The 19,033-nt window shown below is 41.7% G+C and overlaps 1 protein-coding gene across 4 annotated transcripts in view; it reads right to left on the reverse strand.

The window, feature by feature from the left end:
• Positions 1-2,207: 2,207 nt before the first annotated feature.
• The window catches only part of TXLNB (taxilin beta), an 83,491-nt gene continuing 66,665 nt past the window's right edge, over positions 2,208-19,033 (reverse strand). For all 4 annotated transcript variants that reach the window (XM_016956388.4, XM_054686364.2, XM_016956389.4 and 1 more), the window contains 4 exons: positions 17,664-17,738; positions 9,935-10,027; positions 6,716-6,811; positions 2,208-5,445 (listed from right to left, as the gene is read on the reverse strand). In XM_016956388.4, coding sequence (XP_016811877.2) covers positions 4,657-5,445; positions 6,716-6,811; positions 9,935-10,027; positions 17,664-17,738 — 1,053 coding nt within the window. In that variant the 3' untranslated portion in view covers positions 2,208-4,656. The remainder of the gene's footprint in view (positions 5,446-6,715; positions 6,812-9,934; positions 10,028-17,663; positions 17,739-19,033) is intronic.

Raw genomic sequence — 19,033 nt, forward strand, 5'->3', positions numbered from 1 at the left:
AGCAGGTAGAAGGACTTGCATTTGGGTTTAGCCGAGCTTGATTGTGCTGTTGAAATAATTTATCCTTTTTGTTATCTCCTGGCCAGGTGAAGTAGCTTCTGTGAATAATTTTTGTACCACAGATCAATGAATTTCTAGGTTTATTTTGCTAGTTAAATGTTTCTACCAAATATCCTTATTTGGTGGAAACGATTCTTTTTTATAGTTTGTTCTTGTCAGGAAAGATAATACTAAGTATCCTTTGAAAATACTGGTGTAAGCCCGGGCATGGTGGCTCACGTCTGCAATCCCAGCACTTTGGGAGGCCGAGGCAGGCAGATTACTTGAGGTCAGGAGTTTGAGACCAGTCTGGCCAACACGGTGAAACTCCGTCTCTACTAAAAATACAAAAGTCAGCCGGGCATGGTGGCAGGTGCCTGTAATCCCAGCTACTCAGGAGGCTGAGGCACGAGACTGGCTTAAACCTGGGAGGTAGAGGTTGCAGTAAGCCAAGATCACGCCACTGCACTCCAGCCTGGGCAACAGAGTGAGACTCAGTCTCACAAAAAAGAAAAAAGAAAATATTAGTGTAAATACTCATCTATGGGACCAGAATTAAACTTAGGTCAAATTTTATACCTCCGTATTTATGTATATGTATGTGTGTGTGCATTCACACGCACATGTGACAGAAGCTAGCATTTGCAGAACTTTTATCAAGAGAAACCACCAAAGAGACTTAACTTCAGTATTGAGGATACAACTTAATAGCATTGAGAAAAATCTCCATTATTATCACATGAAAACTTCTGTTCCAACAGAGTGCTCTCATGGATGATAACCTTAATTTTCAAGTTCTAAAATACAGAAATGGAAATTATTTAAACCTTGTGAAAATTGAACCCTTATGCCTCACTTGCCTGTGAAACCCTCCTTGCCACTTTATGATGAGAATGAACTTCGGAGGCCAGAGTCCTTATTTTCATTTCACATCTTCCATTAGCAAATTCTTTACATTTTAAATTATTTTACTTTCCCAAATACTGGATTTAACTACTGGTTAGAGGAGAATGGGCCGGGAAAATTGTCCTGAAACCATCTGCCTATCCTGTTTCTTGTTGGTCTTATTGAAAAGCAGCATCAGTTTTACAACGAACACATGTTACTTTTATAATCTCAAAAAAGGGGCTATTTAAAACGTGTACGTCAATACCAGGCCAAAAGGAGCAAAATCAGCCTTACAGGCAGGTCTTACCTTTTCTCCCTTCTTAGCTCACAGTCCTCTTCTCACAGCATGCTAGGAAATGTGGTGTTTGAGAAGCCCCTCCCAGGTCAGTGTGGACTGAGAGAGGGAGAAGAATCAAAACGCAGAGCAGCTGGGCCTCTTTGAGTCTTGTTCGATGAAATTCTTGGAGCAGTCAGGAGGGCTGGAGAGAGGAAAAGTGCATCGGCACCTTCTACGCTTCCTCCCTTCCTCCAGGAGGACGCACGGCAGAGAAGCCTGTGGAAACGTGGTCTCGTGGGAGGTTGGTACTGAGAAACATATCAGCTGGGTGAGCACTGTCCACCAGCACTGCAGAGCCAGGCAGAGGAGTCTGGGTTTTGTTTTCTTATTAGCCCTGGGTACTCCGTTTCCAGTGCTTCTCTCTTATAGGCCTCAGTGACATTTTTTCTTTTTTTGAGACAGGGTCTCACTCTGTCACCCAGGCTGGAGTACAGTGGCATGATCATGGCTCACTGCAGCCCCAACCTTCCAGGCTCAAGCGATCCTCCTGCCTCAGCTTCCCGAGTGGCTGGGACCAGAGGCATGTGCCACTATGTCTGGCTAATTTTTTTAAAAAATTTTTTGTAGAGATGGGGGTTTACTATGTTGCCCAGGCTGGTCTTGAACTCCCAGGCTCAAGTGATCCTCCCACCTTAGTTTCCAAAGTGCTGGGATTATAGGCGTGAGCTACCATGCCTGGCCTCCGTGATTTGTAACTGTAGCCTCATTGTTATTTCTCCCTCCCTTTCTCTCTCTGTCTCTCTCTGTCTGTCACATACACACACACACACCCCAATGTCTTCAAAGTGTTGACTACACGTAATTCTATTTAGTGACCAAAAACTTAATAAACCACAGAATAAAACCATAATTTTCATTAGGTATTGTCGAAACATAGAAGTAATAAAAATAAAAATAAAATAAAATAAGTCAAAGTTAAAAAAATAAAATGAGTACTAGAGAATTTGGGAAGAGAAGTACCTTTTTAATAGATATATAAATTATAGTTATTTAACTTAGAAAACAATAACTTTAGTGTTTCTAGAAAGTAGATGGCATTTCTAAAAAATAGTTACATACACTTGATAAAGAACAGATATTCCTTTTGAATTTAGAACTTTATGAGTTATTGTTATAATTAGTAAGGCTAAATTTTAACACAAAGGACTATAATAAAACATTCTTTGAATATTAAAGTAATTCCCCCAAAACCTATATTAAGCTTTACAAATTTCAGACAAGTCATTCCATCTGAAACTCTGTCCAAGATATACATGGCTGTGAGTAATGTATTTCTGTGAAAGTCTTTTGGATGAAAATAATGAACTTTGGGTTTTAGAATATTTGATTTACTGCCTTTGGGTTCCTCTCCTGCCTGTTTCTCTTGCTAAATATTCAGACTGAGACTTTACTATGACTAATCTTACTCCATTCTTGGACGTTCTGCCTCTGCAGTGAGGAAGGAGACCCTCCTGGATTATGGTGAATATTTAGCTCTGAATCAAATGAATGTTTAAATCTCTAAGACTTGCAGTAATGTTGAATTTGGCTGGATACCCTGTGGTTATATTTTAAGCCTTTAAAAATATACAGATTCTCAAATAGCGACAAGCTTTTTTCCTGATTTTTTTTCCTGCCTAGCAACTTTGTTATTATCCTCACTGTCTACTTCAAACAAACTGTATGCAGTTTACAATTCTTGTAGCATATGGTTGCTGCCTACAAGCACTTTGTGTGCCTTGGCAAACAGCCACATGCAACATTGAAGAATGGTTTCCTGGATGAGTACTAGAGAATTTTGTTTCTATCCATTTTTCTACTTGAGTTCAACTTTCAAGATAGGGTTGGGTTAGACATTGTTTCTTTCTTCCCTTCTCCCTCCTTCCTTTCTGCCTTCCCTTTCCTCTCTCTCCCTCTCTTCTTTCCTGTTTCATTGTTGCGGCTATCCTTTACCCTAGGTAATTTATGTTGTCAATATCATTAGAGGTTCTCATCAAGCAATGTTAATGTAATACTCATGTTGACAACCCCAAGTGTTTCTAGCTTTTGCCTTCTCCTGAATCCTCACCTATATTTCAAATCATTTTGATTAAAATCCGTTGGTTTTTTGTTTTGTACTTCTGGCCTAAAGAGAAATCCTCATGGCAGAAAACGTGTTGGTTTGTAAGCCTCATCACTGATATTGAGACCCAGTGTAGATTTCTGTTTTGGAAAAACAATAGGTTTATTTAGCATTAATTGAGATGAGGGCTGGGTGTAATTTCCTGCTGCAAAGGAGAAATTGGGAAGGAAGGAGCAGAAGCTTTTAGAATATAGACTGGGTCTGACAGCAAGAGATGAATATTATGTCTTGAGACATTGGTAGTGCAAGAGGCAGGGGATCAAAGCACAGCCCCTTCTTAGTGTGAGGTCCCTTAACCCCTCAATCCCTAGCTCCCTTTCCCACTTCCAACCCTTTCCTTGCAGGAAGCCTGGAATGGGATGCCCTGGCACATGAGGGGGTGGCAAAGCAATGGGCTGAGAAGTGTAGGAGAAGCAGCTCCAAGAGGTGAGCTTGTGTTTCTCTTTTCTGTTTTGGGCCCCTTGTGGCCATCTTTGTCTCCATGCTGTCTGCACAGATTGTAGTCTAACTGCTTTTCTGCCATTTGATCAACTGGTTGAATTCATTTATCTACCATTGGGTTACTTATTTTTGCCCAACATAATGATAGCCTATAGTCCGAACTCTCTTCGGATTTATAGAGCATTAGTCAACCATAGTCTCAAGTGCAAGTAAGAGATCATTTTTTTGATTAGCATCTAAATATTCTGCATTGAGAAAAATGCATTAAGGGGTGAGAGAAATGTATGTGTAATAATGCATTTATATATACATATAGATACGTGCATATATGTATATAAACAAATATTCACACATCTATACATACGTGTATATATACATATAAGTACACACATATGTATATATTATGTATGTGTATAGTTTAAATGTAACCTGGGCATCCATAAATTACTATGGAACTTATTAAACTATATATTCAAATAAGCAGAACATCACATTTTCAGTATTTATATATTGCAGTGGAAGTCTTTAAACATCAAATCTTACTGGTGATTAACAAATTTAAGTATTATCTTAACAAAAAAGTAATATAAATTTGCTATCTGTATGTTTTGTTGCCCTTTGGGAAAATTATACTGTCAACCAGTGTTAAATAGAAAAACTTCAAATCAGTTATAAATTGACAACAAATAGCAAAGTCTGAATGAATGTGTTCTGCCTAACATTAAAAAATGTCTTGATCCTAATTCTATTCCATTTGACATCTCTAGCCCTTAATGCCTTTTTCGGAAGACAATCTGTTATGCTGAATATGCAAAGAGGCAGGAAGAAGCCTCTGAAGGCACGGTGAGGCTTAGTCGACGCCTTCCAGATTGGTGTCAGCCACGTTGCGCGGCTGGGGCCCAGCTGAGGCCCCTACTGGCAGCTCCTCTGCTGCTGCTCGTGGGGGCTGCCTACTGGGCTCGCATGCAGGCACCATGACTGCAACGTGCTCTTCTGCTGTGCATGCTGGAGCAGGCACATCTGCCTCCATCTTCTGTAGGGAGGCCTCGGTGGGAGCCTGTGGGGCCTGACCGGAAGCTTCTGCCTCTGGCTTCCAGGACTGCTGATCAGCCTGTGCTCCAACACGGAGACCCTCGCATTGGGTTTCTGCTCCCAACACGGCAGGAGAATTACTGGCCTTGGAGGGAGGTTCACCCTCACTGCCTCCTTCGGCTTCAGCCTGAGGAGTTAGGGGAGGCAGGGGACTCTCTGAATCCGGTGAAGGGATCAGAGGGGGTTGCTCTGGCTCCTTGAGAGCGGCGTCACCACTCTCCTGAGAACTGCCTATTTCGGGTTGGGTTTCTTTGGACTGGTGCGGGGTTGACTCCGGATGATGAATTATCATGAAGGCTGTGGCCAGATTTTTCACGGCGGTTTGGACACTATTAACCTCCTCTGCGTCAATCTCTTGATCCACAGAGACGTTTGACTCTGGCTCTTCATCGGAGTTGTGCTGACTTTGGTCATCCTTTTCAGATATTTCTGCGTCTCTGATTTTTTTGTAGAGTTCATTTCTCTCTTCTTGTAAAGCACGGCAGAGGTTCTCTAGCCTCCCGATTTTCATCACAAAGCACTCATATTCTTTAGCTCTCAGTGCTTTCTGTGATGTGAAAACACACGCACATACACACACAGATGAAATGACATGATAAGCAAAATGTCCAGGATGCTTTCTGGAAACAAGCAAAACTATTTGTCCCAGAATTTGTCTACTAGGCTCTGGGACCTGGCCACAGAGTAGGGGCTGAACAGATGCTTGGTCATGGACATCACTTCCTTTTTTTTTGGCATTGTGTACTAGACTGGTAGATTTTTTAATCACCATAGCCTGTTCATTGGGAAAGAAAGATGGTCAGGCTTCCTTCTGCTTTGGTCCATAGCCTCTCAAATCTTATGGATGAATTTTCTGCTTCTGAGACTTAGAAGGTAGAAGCAAGACTTGCGGCAAGATAAATGAGATGGATTGGGACTTGGGTTTCAGCAATGCCTTCCTTATCTGTTCTATGAATAAACTGCTATGTGCTAATCCCAGCAGCCATTTGATTTATGTTGATGAGTAATATCTCTTTGGAATTGGTTGCAATTTGAGAAGAACTGTTAGAACAGTAATTATAACCATAGAAATTCACCATATACTAATTCATGATGCTGGCTGCTCAAACGGTTCAGTTTTTTCCTCTAGAAATGTGTATTTGTGCATGAAAATGTTCCTAATTATCTCACTCCTTCACCTCACCTCTGAGCTACTCTGTCCCTTTGAGACCTTTTTTCCCCCACTCGTTATACATGGAGAGACCTTCACCTGTAAGCCCTACCTCTCAGGTCAGGGGCCATGTATCTTTGCCTTTGGACTCTCAAAACCTACTTGGAGCCTGGCATGAGATCAGTGTTTAAATGTCTATTGGAGGAATTAAAAAGATATCTCCATATCTGTTTATATTAGAAAATAGCACATGCACTGGATGCTCGGGCTGGTGTCTTCTCACAGTATGTTCAAATCAACTAATTAATTTATTCAGCACCTGTTATGTGTCAGACACTGGGGAAATTTAAAGTAAAATAAGACACTCATCCTACCCTTAAGGAATTCACAGCCCTTAAAGGGGACAGCTGCCCTGGTTACAGCTATTGAATCAACAGGTAAGCATGTGACTTAGGGTCACAAAACTCTTTCTGAGTCTGGACCTGATTCTAAATGACCTTTGCTCTTATTATACTTATTACAATTTAAAATGTCACATCCTGCCACCCCAAATTCAACTCTTTTTCACACATAACCATTTGTACTATTACCAGGTTATAATTGTATCGTAAGTCTGAATGTTTTGACTAGACAGAGGGGATTAAAGCTAAGGGAGAAACTTCCTCACCTCTTCAATCATGTCCAACAGAGCTTTGTTACAGTTCTCAAATCGAGCTTTCCATGTGGCTGTGTCCTTTTCCAGCTTCTTCATTTTCTTAGTTGTCTACAGAAATTAGAGTGAGTGTGTGTTAATCTTGAAAAGTTAATATATCAAGGAAGCTATTAGCTCCATATGTGAGACCAGGAGAAGCCCTTTTGTTACCAGATGCTGAAGCAAACAAATGTTCAATGTCAAGAATGAAGATTGCAGCAGAGTCATGATTTATTTCTGAGCCATCTAGGGCAGTGGCGAGCAAACTTATTTGCACCTGAGCCAATTCAGGAAATGGGAAATGACTTAGGGGCACATGGTTTTGTCACTGCTTTTTCTTTCATTTAAAAGAAGAATATCTTTATGGAGTTCCATGAACAAGCCTGTAATTTAGGATATTTACTGTATTGAATAGAAGACTATCACAGTGGGAAAGCTGGCATGGCCTTTTTAGCCATTAAAATGTTGATAATATCTGGGCACATCTGAGAAGTTGCCGCACAAAAGCAGTGTCTGTATTTTCTGGGTCTTTACATTTATAGAGTGAGGTAGAGTTCACAAAATGTGATTACATGCATTATTTGTTTCATCCTTGAAACAGTCCCACAAGGAAGGTTCTATTTTCACCCCCATTTTATAAATGGGGAAACCGAAGTTCGGAGAGGTAGAGTAATATTTAGGTGAATTAACAGAATAGTGGGGCTGCCATTCTTTTATTTCATTTAATGAAGCATATAGAATGTCTGGTGGTCACCAGGCCCTGGGCTGGGTGCGAGGAAGTAAGAAGTGAATAAAATGCAGCCTGTGTTTTTCGAACCTGAGGCTACTCACATTCTTGTTTGTAGGATCTCTTCTTTGCTTAGATGAAGTGGAGAACGAGGCATGTACTCAGGTGCAGTTTTCCTGGATGAAACATAGCTGGGCACTCGCTGCTTGGTGCCAAGCTGCCTGAAGCTGGGTACCCACGGAGGCCAGAGGCTGGGCCCAAGACTGTCAGCCCCTGGCTCTACAGACAAGCTAGGTTTTTAATTTTGATCATATTTTAATTTAGTTAGTAGTTTGTAAACTTCTTTGTTTTCTTCTTTTTTGTTGTTGTTGTTTGTTTTTCACTCTTTTGCCCAGGCTAGAGTGCAATGGCGTGATCTCGGCTCACTGCAAACTCTGCCTCCCGAGTTCAAGGGATTCTCCTGCCTCAGCCTCCTGAGTAGCTGGGATTACAGGCGCCTGCCACCATTCCTGGCTAATTTTTTGTATTTCAGTAGAAACAGTGTTTCACCATGTTGGCCAGGCGGTCTTGAGCTCCTGACCTCAAGGGATCCACCCGCCTCAGCCTCCCAAAATGCTGGGATTGCAGGCATGAGCCACTGCGCCCAGCCAGTTGTTTGTAAACTTTAAGGTCATCAATCTTTTTAAGAATGTGGTGAAAGCTATGGGACCACACTTCACAAAAATGTGCATTTGTGCATCATTTTTTTTTTTTTAATTTCTAGAGAGTTCTCAGGTCAACTACTAACATCCATAAATGGACCCAAGATTAAGAACTCCTGATTTAATATTTATTCCACTCTTAAAACTACATAATTTTGAAAAACATTTTTTCCTGTTCTAATTTATTCCAATCTTAAAATGCTAGAATTTCAAAAAAAAAAATTAAGAAAATGGATAGTTCCATTCTGAAGTGGGAGAACTGTAACATTTAACAAGTGTCAATCTTCTTCAGGTTGCTCATTGTAAAATGTATCATAATATTTTAAAAATATATTTTAAGAGGATGTTTTCTACACTTCAAAACCATTAATGCCAATCCCTGTTCGGAAACACAGTTCTGATGGCTGATTTTGTATTGGGAAGACACTGAAACAAGCTTTAAACATTACATTAAATTATAATACTGGCACCTTATATTTGAAAAATACGCATAAAAAGTTAAAATCCCTTCCAAAATGTATTAATTTAACTTCACAATCTTGTGAGTTAGGCAGGGAAAGTAGTATCTGCATAGATTAAAAAAAATTAGAGGCCAGGCATGGTGGCTCATGCCTGTAATACCAGCACTTTGAGAGGCCGTGGTGGGTGGATCACATGAGGTCAGGAGTTCGAGACCAGCCTGACCAACACGGTGAAACCCCGTCTTTACTAAAAATATAAAATTAACCAGACATGGTGGTGCATGCCTGTAATCCCAGCTACTCGGGAGGCTGAGGCAGGAGAATTGCTTGAACCCGGAAGGCAGAGGTTGCAGTGAGCCAAGATCGCACCATTGCACTCCAGCCTGGGCAACAAGAGCGAAATTCCATCTCAAAAAAAAAAAAAAAAAATTAGATTCAGGAAGTTAAGTGAATTGATGAGTAAGACCACTTGATGAGCAAGAACACACCAGAATTGAATTCAGGCTTCCATCTTCTCATTCAAGGCTCTGTCAGTTATATTACATTACGTAAGTTAAATTCTCTTCTAAGAAGGTTCTTATAAGATGGTATTTCCTATTCTAACATTCTACTTTTGTATATTCATATAAAAGTTTTTTGTGTTTTTGTTTTGAGACAGATTCTCGCTCTGTTGCCCAGGCTAGAGTGCAGTGGCGTGATCTCACTCGCTGCAACCTCCGCCTCCCAGGTTCAAGCGATTCTCCTGCCTCACCTTCCTGAGTAGCTGGGACTACAGGCGCATGCCACCACGCCTGGCTAATTTTTGTGTTTTTAGTAGAGACAGGGTTTCACCATCTTGGCCAGGCTGGTCTCGAACTCCTGATCTTGTGATCCACACGCCTTGGGCTCCCAAAGTGCTGGGATTACAGGCATGAGCCACCACGTCTGGACAAAAGTTTTTTTTTTTTTTTTTTTTAATTCTTAGAAGGTTATATTTTGAGTTCAGTATATACGCCATCATGTTAAATTGCTAGCTCTGGTCTTTTTTTTTTTTTTTTTTTTTTTTTAAGTTATCCATGGGTTAGAAAAAGAACTATTCTTCTTCAGAGTGAAAATGTAACCTAGAATTTTTGGACTCCTGCTAAGATTAATTCACTAGATACTTACCAATTAAAAAATACAGCCCAAACCTCATTCCTACCTATAAACATTTCATTACTTTGTGAAATGCACCAAAATATCTTAGTGAGAGAAAAAGGAAACCAAAGGAAATTTGCCTGTCAAAATAGAAAATGTCAATATTTTGTTGGTGATAAGCAATACTCACTTTGTCCATTTCCTGTTTGAACGTGGCAAACACCTCGTTGCTTTTAGTTAGTGTGCTCTGGAATTCTTCAAACCTTCCTGAGTAGAGAGTGAGCTGTAAACAGAGGAAAGAGTGGATCTTTCAGAATACTTCCAGAAGAAAACATGTCATTGTTCATTATTTAAAGGAATTCTCAATATAATATTAGTAATATGTTTAATTATTTTATTTACTACAAGATTAACCTAGGCCAGTGAGCATGATTGAAATGCTTCTTTAAAGAAAAATGGAAAAATAGTCTGGGCGCAGTGGCTCACGCCTGTAATGCCAGCACTTTGGGCGGCCAAGGCAGATGGATCACCTGAGGTCAAGAGTTTGAGACCAGGAGAATGGCGTGAACCTGGGAGGCGGAGCTTGCAGTGAGCCGAGATCATGCCACTGCACTCTAGCCTGGGCGACAGAGCGAGACTCCGTCTCAAAAAAAAAAAAAAAAAGTTTGAGACCATTCTGGCCAACATGGTGAAACCCCGTCTCTACTAAAAATACAAAAATTAGCCGAGCATGGTGGTGGGCACCTGTAATCCCAGCTACTCGGGATGCTGAGGCAGGAGAATCGCTTGAACCCAGGAGGCAGGGGTTGCAGTGAGCAGAGATCACGCCATTACACTCCATCCTGGGCAACAAGAGCAAAACTCTGTCTCCAAAAAAAAAAAAGAAAAAAATGAAAAAAGAAAATATGTTATTTCATTATATTAAAACTTTTATCAACATTTATTGAGTACTACATGCATGGACTGTATGTACAGAAGTATTTAACACATGGATCTGCATTTGAGGGACCTGCACTTCTAATGGGAAGACCATCTCAAAGACAACTTGACTATGGGACAATGGCTACATAGTCAAGTCAGTTAAGGACAGTGGGTGATCGGAGAAGGTGAGCATGGCAGGTGATCATGTGAGCCACATGTTTATGGAGAAGGTGAACCTGGAACTTGGTCTTGAAGGAACGGAAAAAATAGACAAATGAAAAGACGTGATAAAGGCAATGTGGGCTGGACACGGACAAGGGCCATTGCCATGACACAGGTTGTACACCACTCTAGGCAGTTGCCATTTCTGTTTCAGACATCAGAGTTTTGTATGTTTATGAATATAGCATTCTAGCCAATAGCAGTTAAATGTCCCTTTTTATCAAAATCAGTTTATTACATCAGTTTTCCACAGATGGAAGTAATGAGTCTTGAAAAAGAGATGCCTTTTTCTAATTTGCAGAGAAGCATTGTATGGGTTAGCATTTGCCAAGTGTATGGCTCACCATGGAGATATAGCGAGGAGCATTTGTATCGCCAAGTCCTTAATTCCAGTGCTTGCATTCGGGGTGGAAATGGGGCAACACAGGGAAGGAGAGTGTGTAAATACTTGATCAGTGATATAATGACAGTGATAAAATAATAAAATCTTGTCTTTGAAAATAATATTAGGGTAGCATGTTTTGAATGAGAGAGGATTTAGTATGGATGATTCAGATTGGTCAAGCCTCAATTTTCAAATGAATCTTTGGTACTCTTGAGTGTCCAGAATAGTCCCAAGTCTTCAAATGGGTATAACATTTTCATACAACATAGTTTTTTGTATGAAGAAGCAGACTTGCAGCATCCGTCAATAAACAAGGGCCCTGGCTGCACTGGATAGACCAGGAAGGCTGGGTTATCAGCTGGAAGGAAGGCACCGACCGGTGTTATCAGTGAGACTGTCTTTTTTAAAGTACAGAAAGCACCCTGAATGAAAGCTGGCAGATTGGAGAGTTTCCAGTCTTGGGGTGTGGGTGTGAGAGGGAGTATGTATGAGTCAAACAACCCCTAGAGCCCAGAAAATTGCTTATCTAGAATGGGTTTTCCCCAATAATTTGGAGTAGTAGAGATTTTACTGCAGTAGACAGCAATAACATAAATCATTTCGGTAGAATACAGATTATCCAAAGAAAAGCCAAATGACAGCTGATTATCATTTTGAATTCTCTCATTAGTACTGTATGTGACAGAACCGAAATTTGTTTCTCATGATTCCTTGACACACAGATTAAAGAAGACAGAGTAAAGGGGCATCAAGGAATTCATGGCCAAGAAGGGGCTCTAGGGTTTTACACACACAGAGAGACACACACACTCTGTCTCTCACACACACACGCATGGTGCATAAGACAATATTTACTGTGGTTTTTTTTTCTTTAAGAGACAGTCTGATTCTGTCACCCAGGCTGGAGTGCAATTGTGTGATCCTAGCTCACTGCAGCCTCAATCTCCTGGGCTTAAGGGATCCTCCTGCATCAGCCTCCAGAGTTGCTAGGACTACAGGCACATGCCCCATGTCTGGCTTTTTTTTTTTTAACACAGCCTGGTCTCAAACGCCTGGCTTCAAGCAATCCTCCTGCCTCAACATCCCAAAGTGTTGGGATTACAGGCATGAGCCACTGTACCCAGCCAATCATGTGCAATGCACTCTGACATATTCTGTTCAACTGTGTTTTTTCTTTTTTTCTTTTTTTTTTTTTTTTTTTCAAAATACTGGCTGGAATCCACTGTGGGCCAGAATTAATTTCAGGGCCCACAAATGGGTCAGACCTCTTGGTCTGAGACACTGTGCCCTAGGGTTAGCTCCTGGGGACTGGCTACCTATCCTGTACATCAACCATTGGCCTAGGGTGGGAACAACTACCCCCAGCAGATCCTGGTCACCTTCTATCACAAAATCTTTTCATTTGTATTCTCAGCCCGGCCTCTTTTGTTAACTTTTTTCCTTAATTTCTCCCCATTCTTTTTCCAACTTATCAGTAACTCTAGCAGAGTTACATAGAGGCCTCAGACACTGTGGTCTCCTGAGCTGGTCCTCCCGATCCCTCTTGCAGCCCTGTAGTTGCAGGCTGCAGACAGACGGGGCAGGAGTGAGCACATGTCTGGTCCATCTCACAGATGCAGCCTTGCTGGAATCAGCAAGAACAACCACCCCCAGGACTTCAGCCTCAACATGAGCTAACAGGCATTAAAAGCCCTCAGGTTTGATTGTCTTCACTTAACTGGATAAGGCTGTCACCATGTCTTACTTTTCCATGTGTACCTGTTATATTTTTTCATTATGTCTCAAAGTAAAGGCTTTAAAAAAGAAAAAGGCAGAATGTTCTTTGTGGTGTATTAATTGGGCAGATTTTGTTTCCTTTTCTTATGTTTTCTTGTTGCTGGCTCATGAGCATGGAGAAGACAGACACACCCAGAGTTCTGAGAAGTAGTGTCTTGATTCATCACCAGCTCTTCTGTGCTTTTTCTAGTTATGGTTTTCATTTTTGCTTTCTATTAAAAAAATTAATTGTAGTAAAATACACATAGCACAAAAGTTACCATCCTAACCATTTTTAAGTGTATAGTTCAGAATTGCTAAGTATATTTCCAGTGTGGTGCAACCAATCTCTGGAACTTTTTCCATCTTGCAAAATGGGAACTTTATACACATTAAACAACAATTCCCTATTTCTTCCTTCCAGTGACCAGTCTAACATTTTGCTTTTCTTCCTATTTGACCTCTCTGTCTGGTGGCAAAAACTATGGATTTCTCAGATAACGCTAACACTCTCCTACTTACTAAATGTTTGTGCTTCTTGTTTACTAAATGGATATTTGTTTGGTAGCGTCTTCCCTCTCACTATCGTGCTGACAGGATACATGTTTGGTTTCATGTGTCATATTCCCAGTCTCACTTTGGTATTTCACAGAGCCAGGGAAGGACATCCAGAGGTCATGCACAGCATTTCCCCTGCCAGAGGCAGAAATAGAAACAAACTCTTCTATGATTAGAACAACAACAAAAATTGCCTCAATATTTCACTTTTAAATGGGCCAAGTGACAAACACAGTCTTCTCACTGAGCACCAAATTTTAATTACAGACACTCATAGAGATGGGAAACAACTGTGTCCAGGAATCATCTTGGTGAACCTGTGAGATTTGGTTTGGGAGTTAAGTCCTATGACAAGAACAGGTGCAGCAGTGCTCTCCTCTCACCCTGTAGAGGTATGGGGAGGACTTCAGACTTTAAAGACTCTGATTACATGCTTTCCACAATTTACCCACTCATCTTTCCCCTTGGGTAGTATTTTGTGTCCACATCAAATATTGCTGACTTCCCACATCTGCTACTGTCTTCATCCTTGTTGATCCAATGAACACTCTATTTTGTAGTGACAATTGTATCCCATTGATCATCTCTGACATTTATTCTGTTGCCTTGGCTTGTATAATTGAAAGCCAGACATCACTTCCCTAAGTGAGAAGCCTGCCCCCAACTGGCCAGCAGTTGTCTTATGACTGAAAAGTGACTTCTCTAGGAAAATAACACAATCTGTCCTTGATAATTCTGTTGCCCAGACCTTAGAAATGGGGCCTTGGACTTGGCCTCCTGCTACTCCCACCCATTTAAAGGCAGCGTAAAACCAAAGGAAGTGTTGGAGTGTTATGCAAAAGAATCTGTGATAGAGTTTGTTTTCAAAGTTTAGAAGTTTTAGAAATATAATGTTGATACTTTTTAATGAGGAGCTTGTTTAAACATGATTACGCATAGGGATTCAGGACCTCTATTTTATTCTTGAGGCTTAAGTAATTATTGGAATTTCAAAGGTAACTCGGAGACAAAAAAGAAAGACAAAGGAGGGTTCTTGCAATTAGTGAGGCTGCCTGCACTGTGGAACACTGCGGGCAATGGAGAAGGCGGGGTCAACTTAGCTTAGGGCCACACTTCTTCAGCTCTGGAAGTTCTCTATGCTCATGAACTACAGCTGAAAAGCATCTTGAGATCATCTTTTCCAGCGGTTCTTCAACTTTTTTGCAACTTAAGGCTCCTGTTGGGCCGGGCGCAGTGGCTCACGCCTGGAATCCCAGCACTTTGGGAGGCCGAGGTGGGCTGATCATGAGGCCAGGAGATCAAGACCATCCTGGCTAACACGGTGAAACCCTGTCTCTACTAAAAATACAAAAAATTAGCCGGGTGTGGTGGCAGGTGCCTGTAGTCCCAGCTACTCGGGAGGCTGAGGCAGGAGAATGGCGTGAACCCGGGAGGTGGAGCTTGCAGTGAGCTGACATCATGCCACTGCACTCCAGCCTGGGCAACAGACTGAGACACCGTCTCAAAAACAAACAAAAAACTCCTGTTGTCTCATATTTCCTTCTCATATTTCCATATTTCCTTATATGAAATCCTTACCTATGAAATAATACTACTAGTTCATACACTAATTAATAGTCAAGCAGAGATTTTTCTCTCTCTTATTGATGATTATATCGCCAAACCTAGAACCATGCCTAGCACTTAGTAGATGCTCAGTAAATATTGGTTGAATCAATTATGCTTATTTTGGGCCAGACACTGAGCAAAATGCTTTGCATGCATGATTTGAAAACCAACTACATATATTACATATGCATTAACTGATTTTCCTTTTAAAAACTTAAACATAGGCATAATTTCCATCCACAGTTGCTGAGCAAGAGGTGAAGTAATACCAGAAACAACTACATTTTAGATAGTAGCTGCTACCTTATGTGCTGATGTTTTGGAAACGCTGAAAAGTCATAGACCTCTCAGGGGTTGCAGGGCTCCAGGCTGGGGTCATTGATTCATTATAGCATTTTCATTTTGCAGACAAGGAAATTTAGTTCCATAGAGGTTTAGGTGGGTTACACAGGGTCACACAGCTTCTCGGTAAAAGAGCCGGGACTCTGACCCGGTGCCTGGACTCAAGGATGAATGAGGAACAATAGCAAATCTAGAACCCCTGGTTGATGGTTTTTTAAGTTTGAGGGGGTATAAGGGGGAAATTAGATCAAAAGTTTAATATTTGTATTGTACAGGTCATTAAAGGCCTCGATTCTGATGCCAGCTGAGTGAATCACTCTGTAGCCCACAGTTTAACAATGTAATCTACTCTGCTCAAGTTGATTGTCTTCATTTTGCATGGAGGAGTAGAGATTGCATGTAGCAGATGATGTGAACAGTGCACAGCTTCAAGTATTATTTATTGTTCCCCTCAAGGCTCTGTGTGGTGAATGAGGCACAGATAGAATTAGAGGTCTTGGCTTGATTCCTTGAGGTCACTCCCCCTTTCCTTCTGCTAGACAGCCAGCAGTCAGCCACCCACCCTACACCATGATGTGATGAGTTCCGTGACTGCCTCAAGGATGATCTTGAGTTTGTAACTCTGGGCCCTTTGCTTCAGACACATTATGGTTCTAACTTCTATGTATCTAGTGTATTAAGACAATTCTTCTTTATTATCAGAGAGTAGTTCATACTGGAGAAAATAATTTATTATTGCTTTGCTATATATGCATTGCAGAAATATACTTTAAGAAGGCTAGATATGAAAATGTTCCCTGTATTTTTGTCTATGCAGTAGTATAATCTGTGATTTAAAATTTCTTATTTGCTTTTTTCTTTTACAATGAACACGATTTGTGTGTGTGTGTGTGTGTGTGTGTGTGTTTACAGTGAACAAGTACTCAGCTGTCAGCATATAAACATTTACAAATCTTAAATTAATGCTGCCCAGCTTGGAAGGTTTCTGATTTCCTTGCCTTCGGTGAATTTTTCCCTGTGACCTCACAGTCCCTTTAGCACTTGGGTGTTTCCCAGGGCAGTGGAAGTCTGTGGCCTGTGGCAGGATGGTACTCCCGGAACCCACAGGGACCATTATTTAGGACAGGCAGAGCCCCAGGTAGGGGTAAGATGGGTAGGTCTGGCTTTCTTCCAGAGTCAGCTGTGGCATAAATGTCCAGAATGGTCCCCTCTTTTTTTGAGTCTGAAATAGGAACCCCCAGAGTCTAACAGAAGCACATAAAAGTTGTCACGCAGCCAAATCAAAATGGTTCCTGACTTGCCTGACACTTCTATCCATTCACCACTGACAAGGCCAACCTCTGATGGCATAGAAACTTGAGTGGTGACTATTTTTCTCATTTTCTTTTCTTTTCTTTCTAAACAGATGGAGTCTCACTCTGTCGCCCAGGCTGGAGTGCAGTGGTGTGATCTCAGCTCACTGCAGCCTCCGCCTCCTGAGTTCCAGTGACTCTCCTGCCTCAGCCTCCTGGGTAGCTGGGATTACAGGCACATGCTACCACGCCTGGCTAATGTTTATATTTTTTTAATAGAGACGGGGTTTCACCATGTTGGTCAGGCTGGTCTCGAACTCCTGACCTCAGGTGATCCGCCCGCCTGGGCCTCCCAAAGTGCTGACGTTACAGGCGTGAGCCACCGCGCCCGGCCTCATTTTCTTTTTATGATAAATAATATCAAGACATGAGGACATTTTAAGAATCGCCAGTCATAGATGGTGCATCTGAGCAGTTTACGTTTTCTTCTTACCTTAACAGGGCAATGAGAGGGGAAATACAGTGGAAATAAGAAGTGCTAGATGGGAACCTGGACACTGGCTGACTCTGTTGACCACTGTACTGTCATCCATTGTCTGTCAACAAACCTTTGACTGGATGTTGCCAGCGCAGAACATTTCTTTTTCATAGATATAATATTGTGCTTTTATTTTTACTTAAAAATATGAATAAATGTGAAGTTGTTCTTCATTTCCAATTCCCATCCCCCCATCCCCTGCCACATAGGAGGACTTCTGCTGCCCACCTTTGGCCCCAGCCTTTTTATCTGGGGACAGTGAGGACAGCGCCCCCATGCCTCGTCCACCTGGCCTCACCTGAGCCTGCAGGACTGTCTCTTGCTCCTTCAGCACTTTCGCCTGAAGTTTCCACTCTGCTGCCTGGTTCAGCAACTATGAGAAGAGAGAGTGTGTGGAAAGATGGTCAGATTTGCCTTTTAGATTACTATTTGGCTGTAATTTGTCTACAAAACTTAGCAACCTGCTCATTAACCTCCTTAAGTAATTTTTTGGAACTTTGAAAAGAATCTAAGAAAGCTTAAAAAACCAGGCCCAGCATGGTGGCTCATGCCTATAATCCCAGCACTTTGGGTGGCTGAGCTGGGAGGATTGCTGGAGGCCAGGAGTTTGAGAACAGCCTGGGCTACATAGGGAGACCTTGTCACTGAAAAAAAAAAAATACAAAAATTAGTCGGGGGTGGTGGTGCATGCCCGCAGTCCCAGCAACTCGAGAGGCTGAGGCAGGAGGATCACTTGAGCCCAGGAATTCCAGGTTGCAATGAGCTATGATGGCACTGCTGCACTCTAGCCTGGGCAATAGAGTGACACTCCATTTCTAAAAAAATAAAGAAAGAAAAAGAAAGCTAAGAAAATAATTGGTCTAAAAAAGTTGGATTCTCAACTATAAACTAGTGGTTTTAATAAAAAAAAATAGTCTCTAGCTCAAGTATGAATCACAAAAAATTCAACTTCCCACCACATTCTGGAACCTTCTCTAGCAATCTTAGCCAACAATCATTCAGCCTCTGCTGGAACCTCTCCAGAACATCCCCACTTGGTGCACTTTTGTTAGCAACTCTTTTCTTTTTTCTTTTTTTTCTCTGAGACGGAGTTTCTCTTTTGTCGCCCAGGCTGGAATGCAGTGGTGTGACCTCAGCTCCCTGCAACCTCCGCCTCCTGGGTTCAAGCAATTTTCCTGCCTCAGCCTTCTCAGTAACTGGAATTACAGACACCTGCCACCACGCCCAGCTAATTTTTGTATTTTTACTAGAGACGGGGTTTTGCCATGTTGGCCAGGCTGGCCTCCAACTCCTGACCTCGTGATCTGCCCGCCTCGGCCTCCCAAAGTGCTGGGATCATAGGCGTGAGCCGCCGTGCCCGGCCAGCAACTGTTTCTTTAGAGTACACCCAGAATCATTCTCCTAGACCACCGTTCTCCACCATAGCACACGTGATACAATAAGAACTATGTATGTCCTTGGTCTTTGTCCCTGATTCCGGACACAGAGCTTCTAACATGCATCAGAATCTCCTACGGAACATACTAAAAATGCAGATGCCTCTCAGATAATATGATTTAGGAAGTACAGAGTGTGACTGAATTCTGTGCTTAAAGAAAACACCCAAAACGGTCCGGATACCGGTGGCCTGTGGATTACATTTTGAGAAATACGGGTTAGAAGTTTGAC

This window comes from Pan troglodytes, chromosome 5 (assembly GCF_028858775.2).
Source record: "Pan troglodytes isolate AG18354 chromosome 5, NHGRI_mPanTro3-v2.0_pri, whole genome shotgun sequence".
Classification (NCBI taxonomy): Eukaryota; Metazoa; Chordata; class Mammalia; order Primates; family Hominidae; genus Pan; species Pan troglodytes.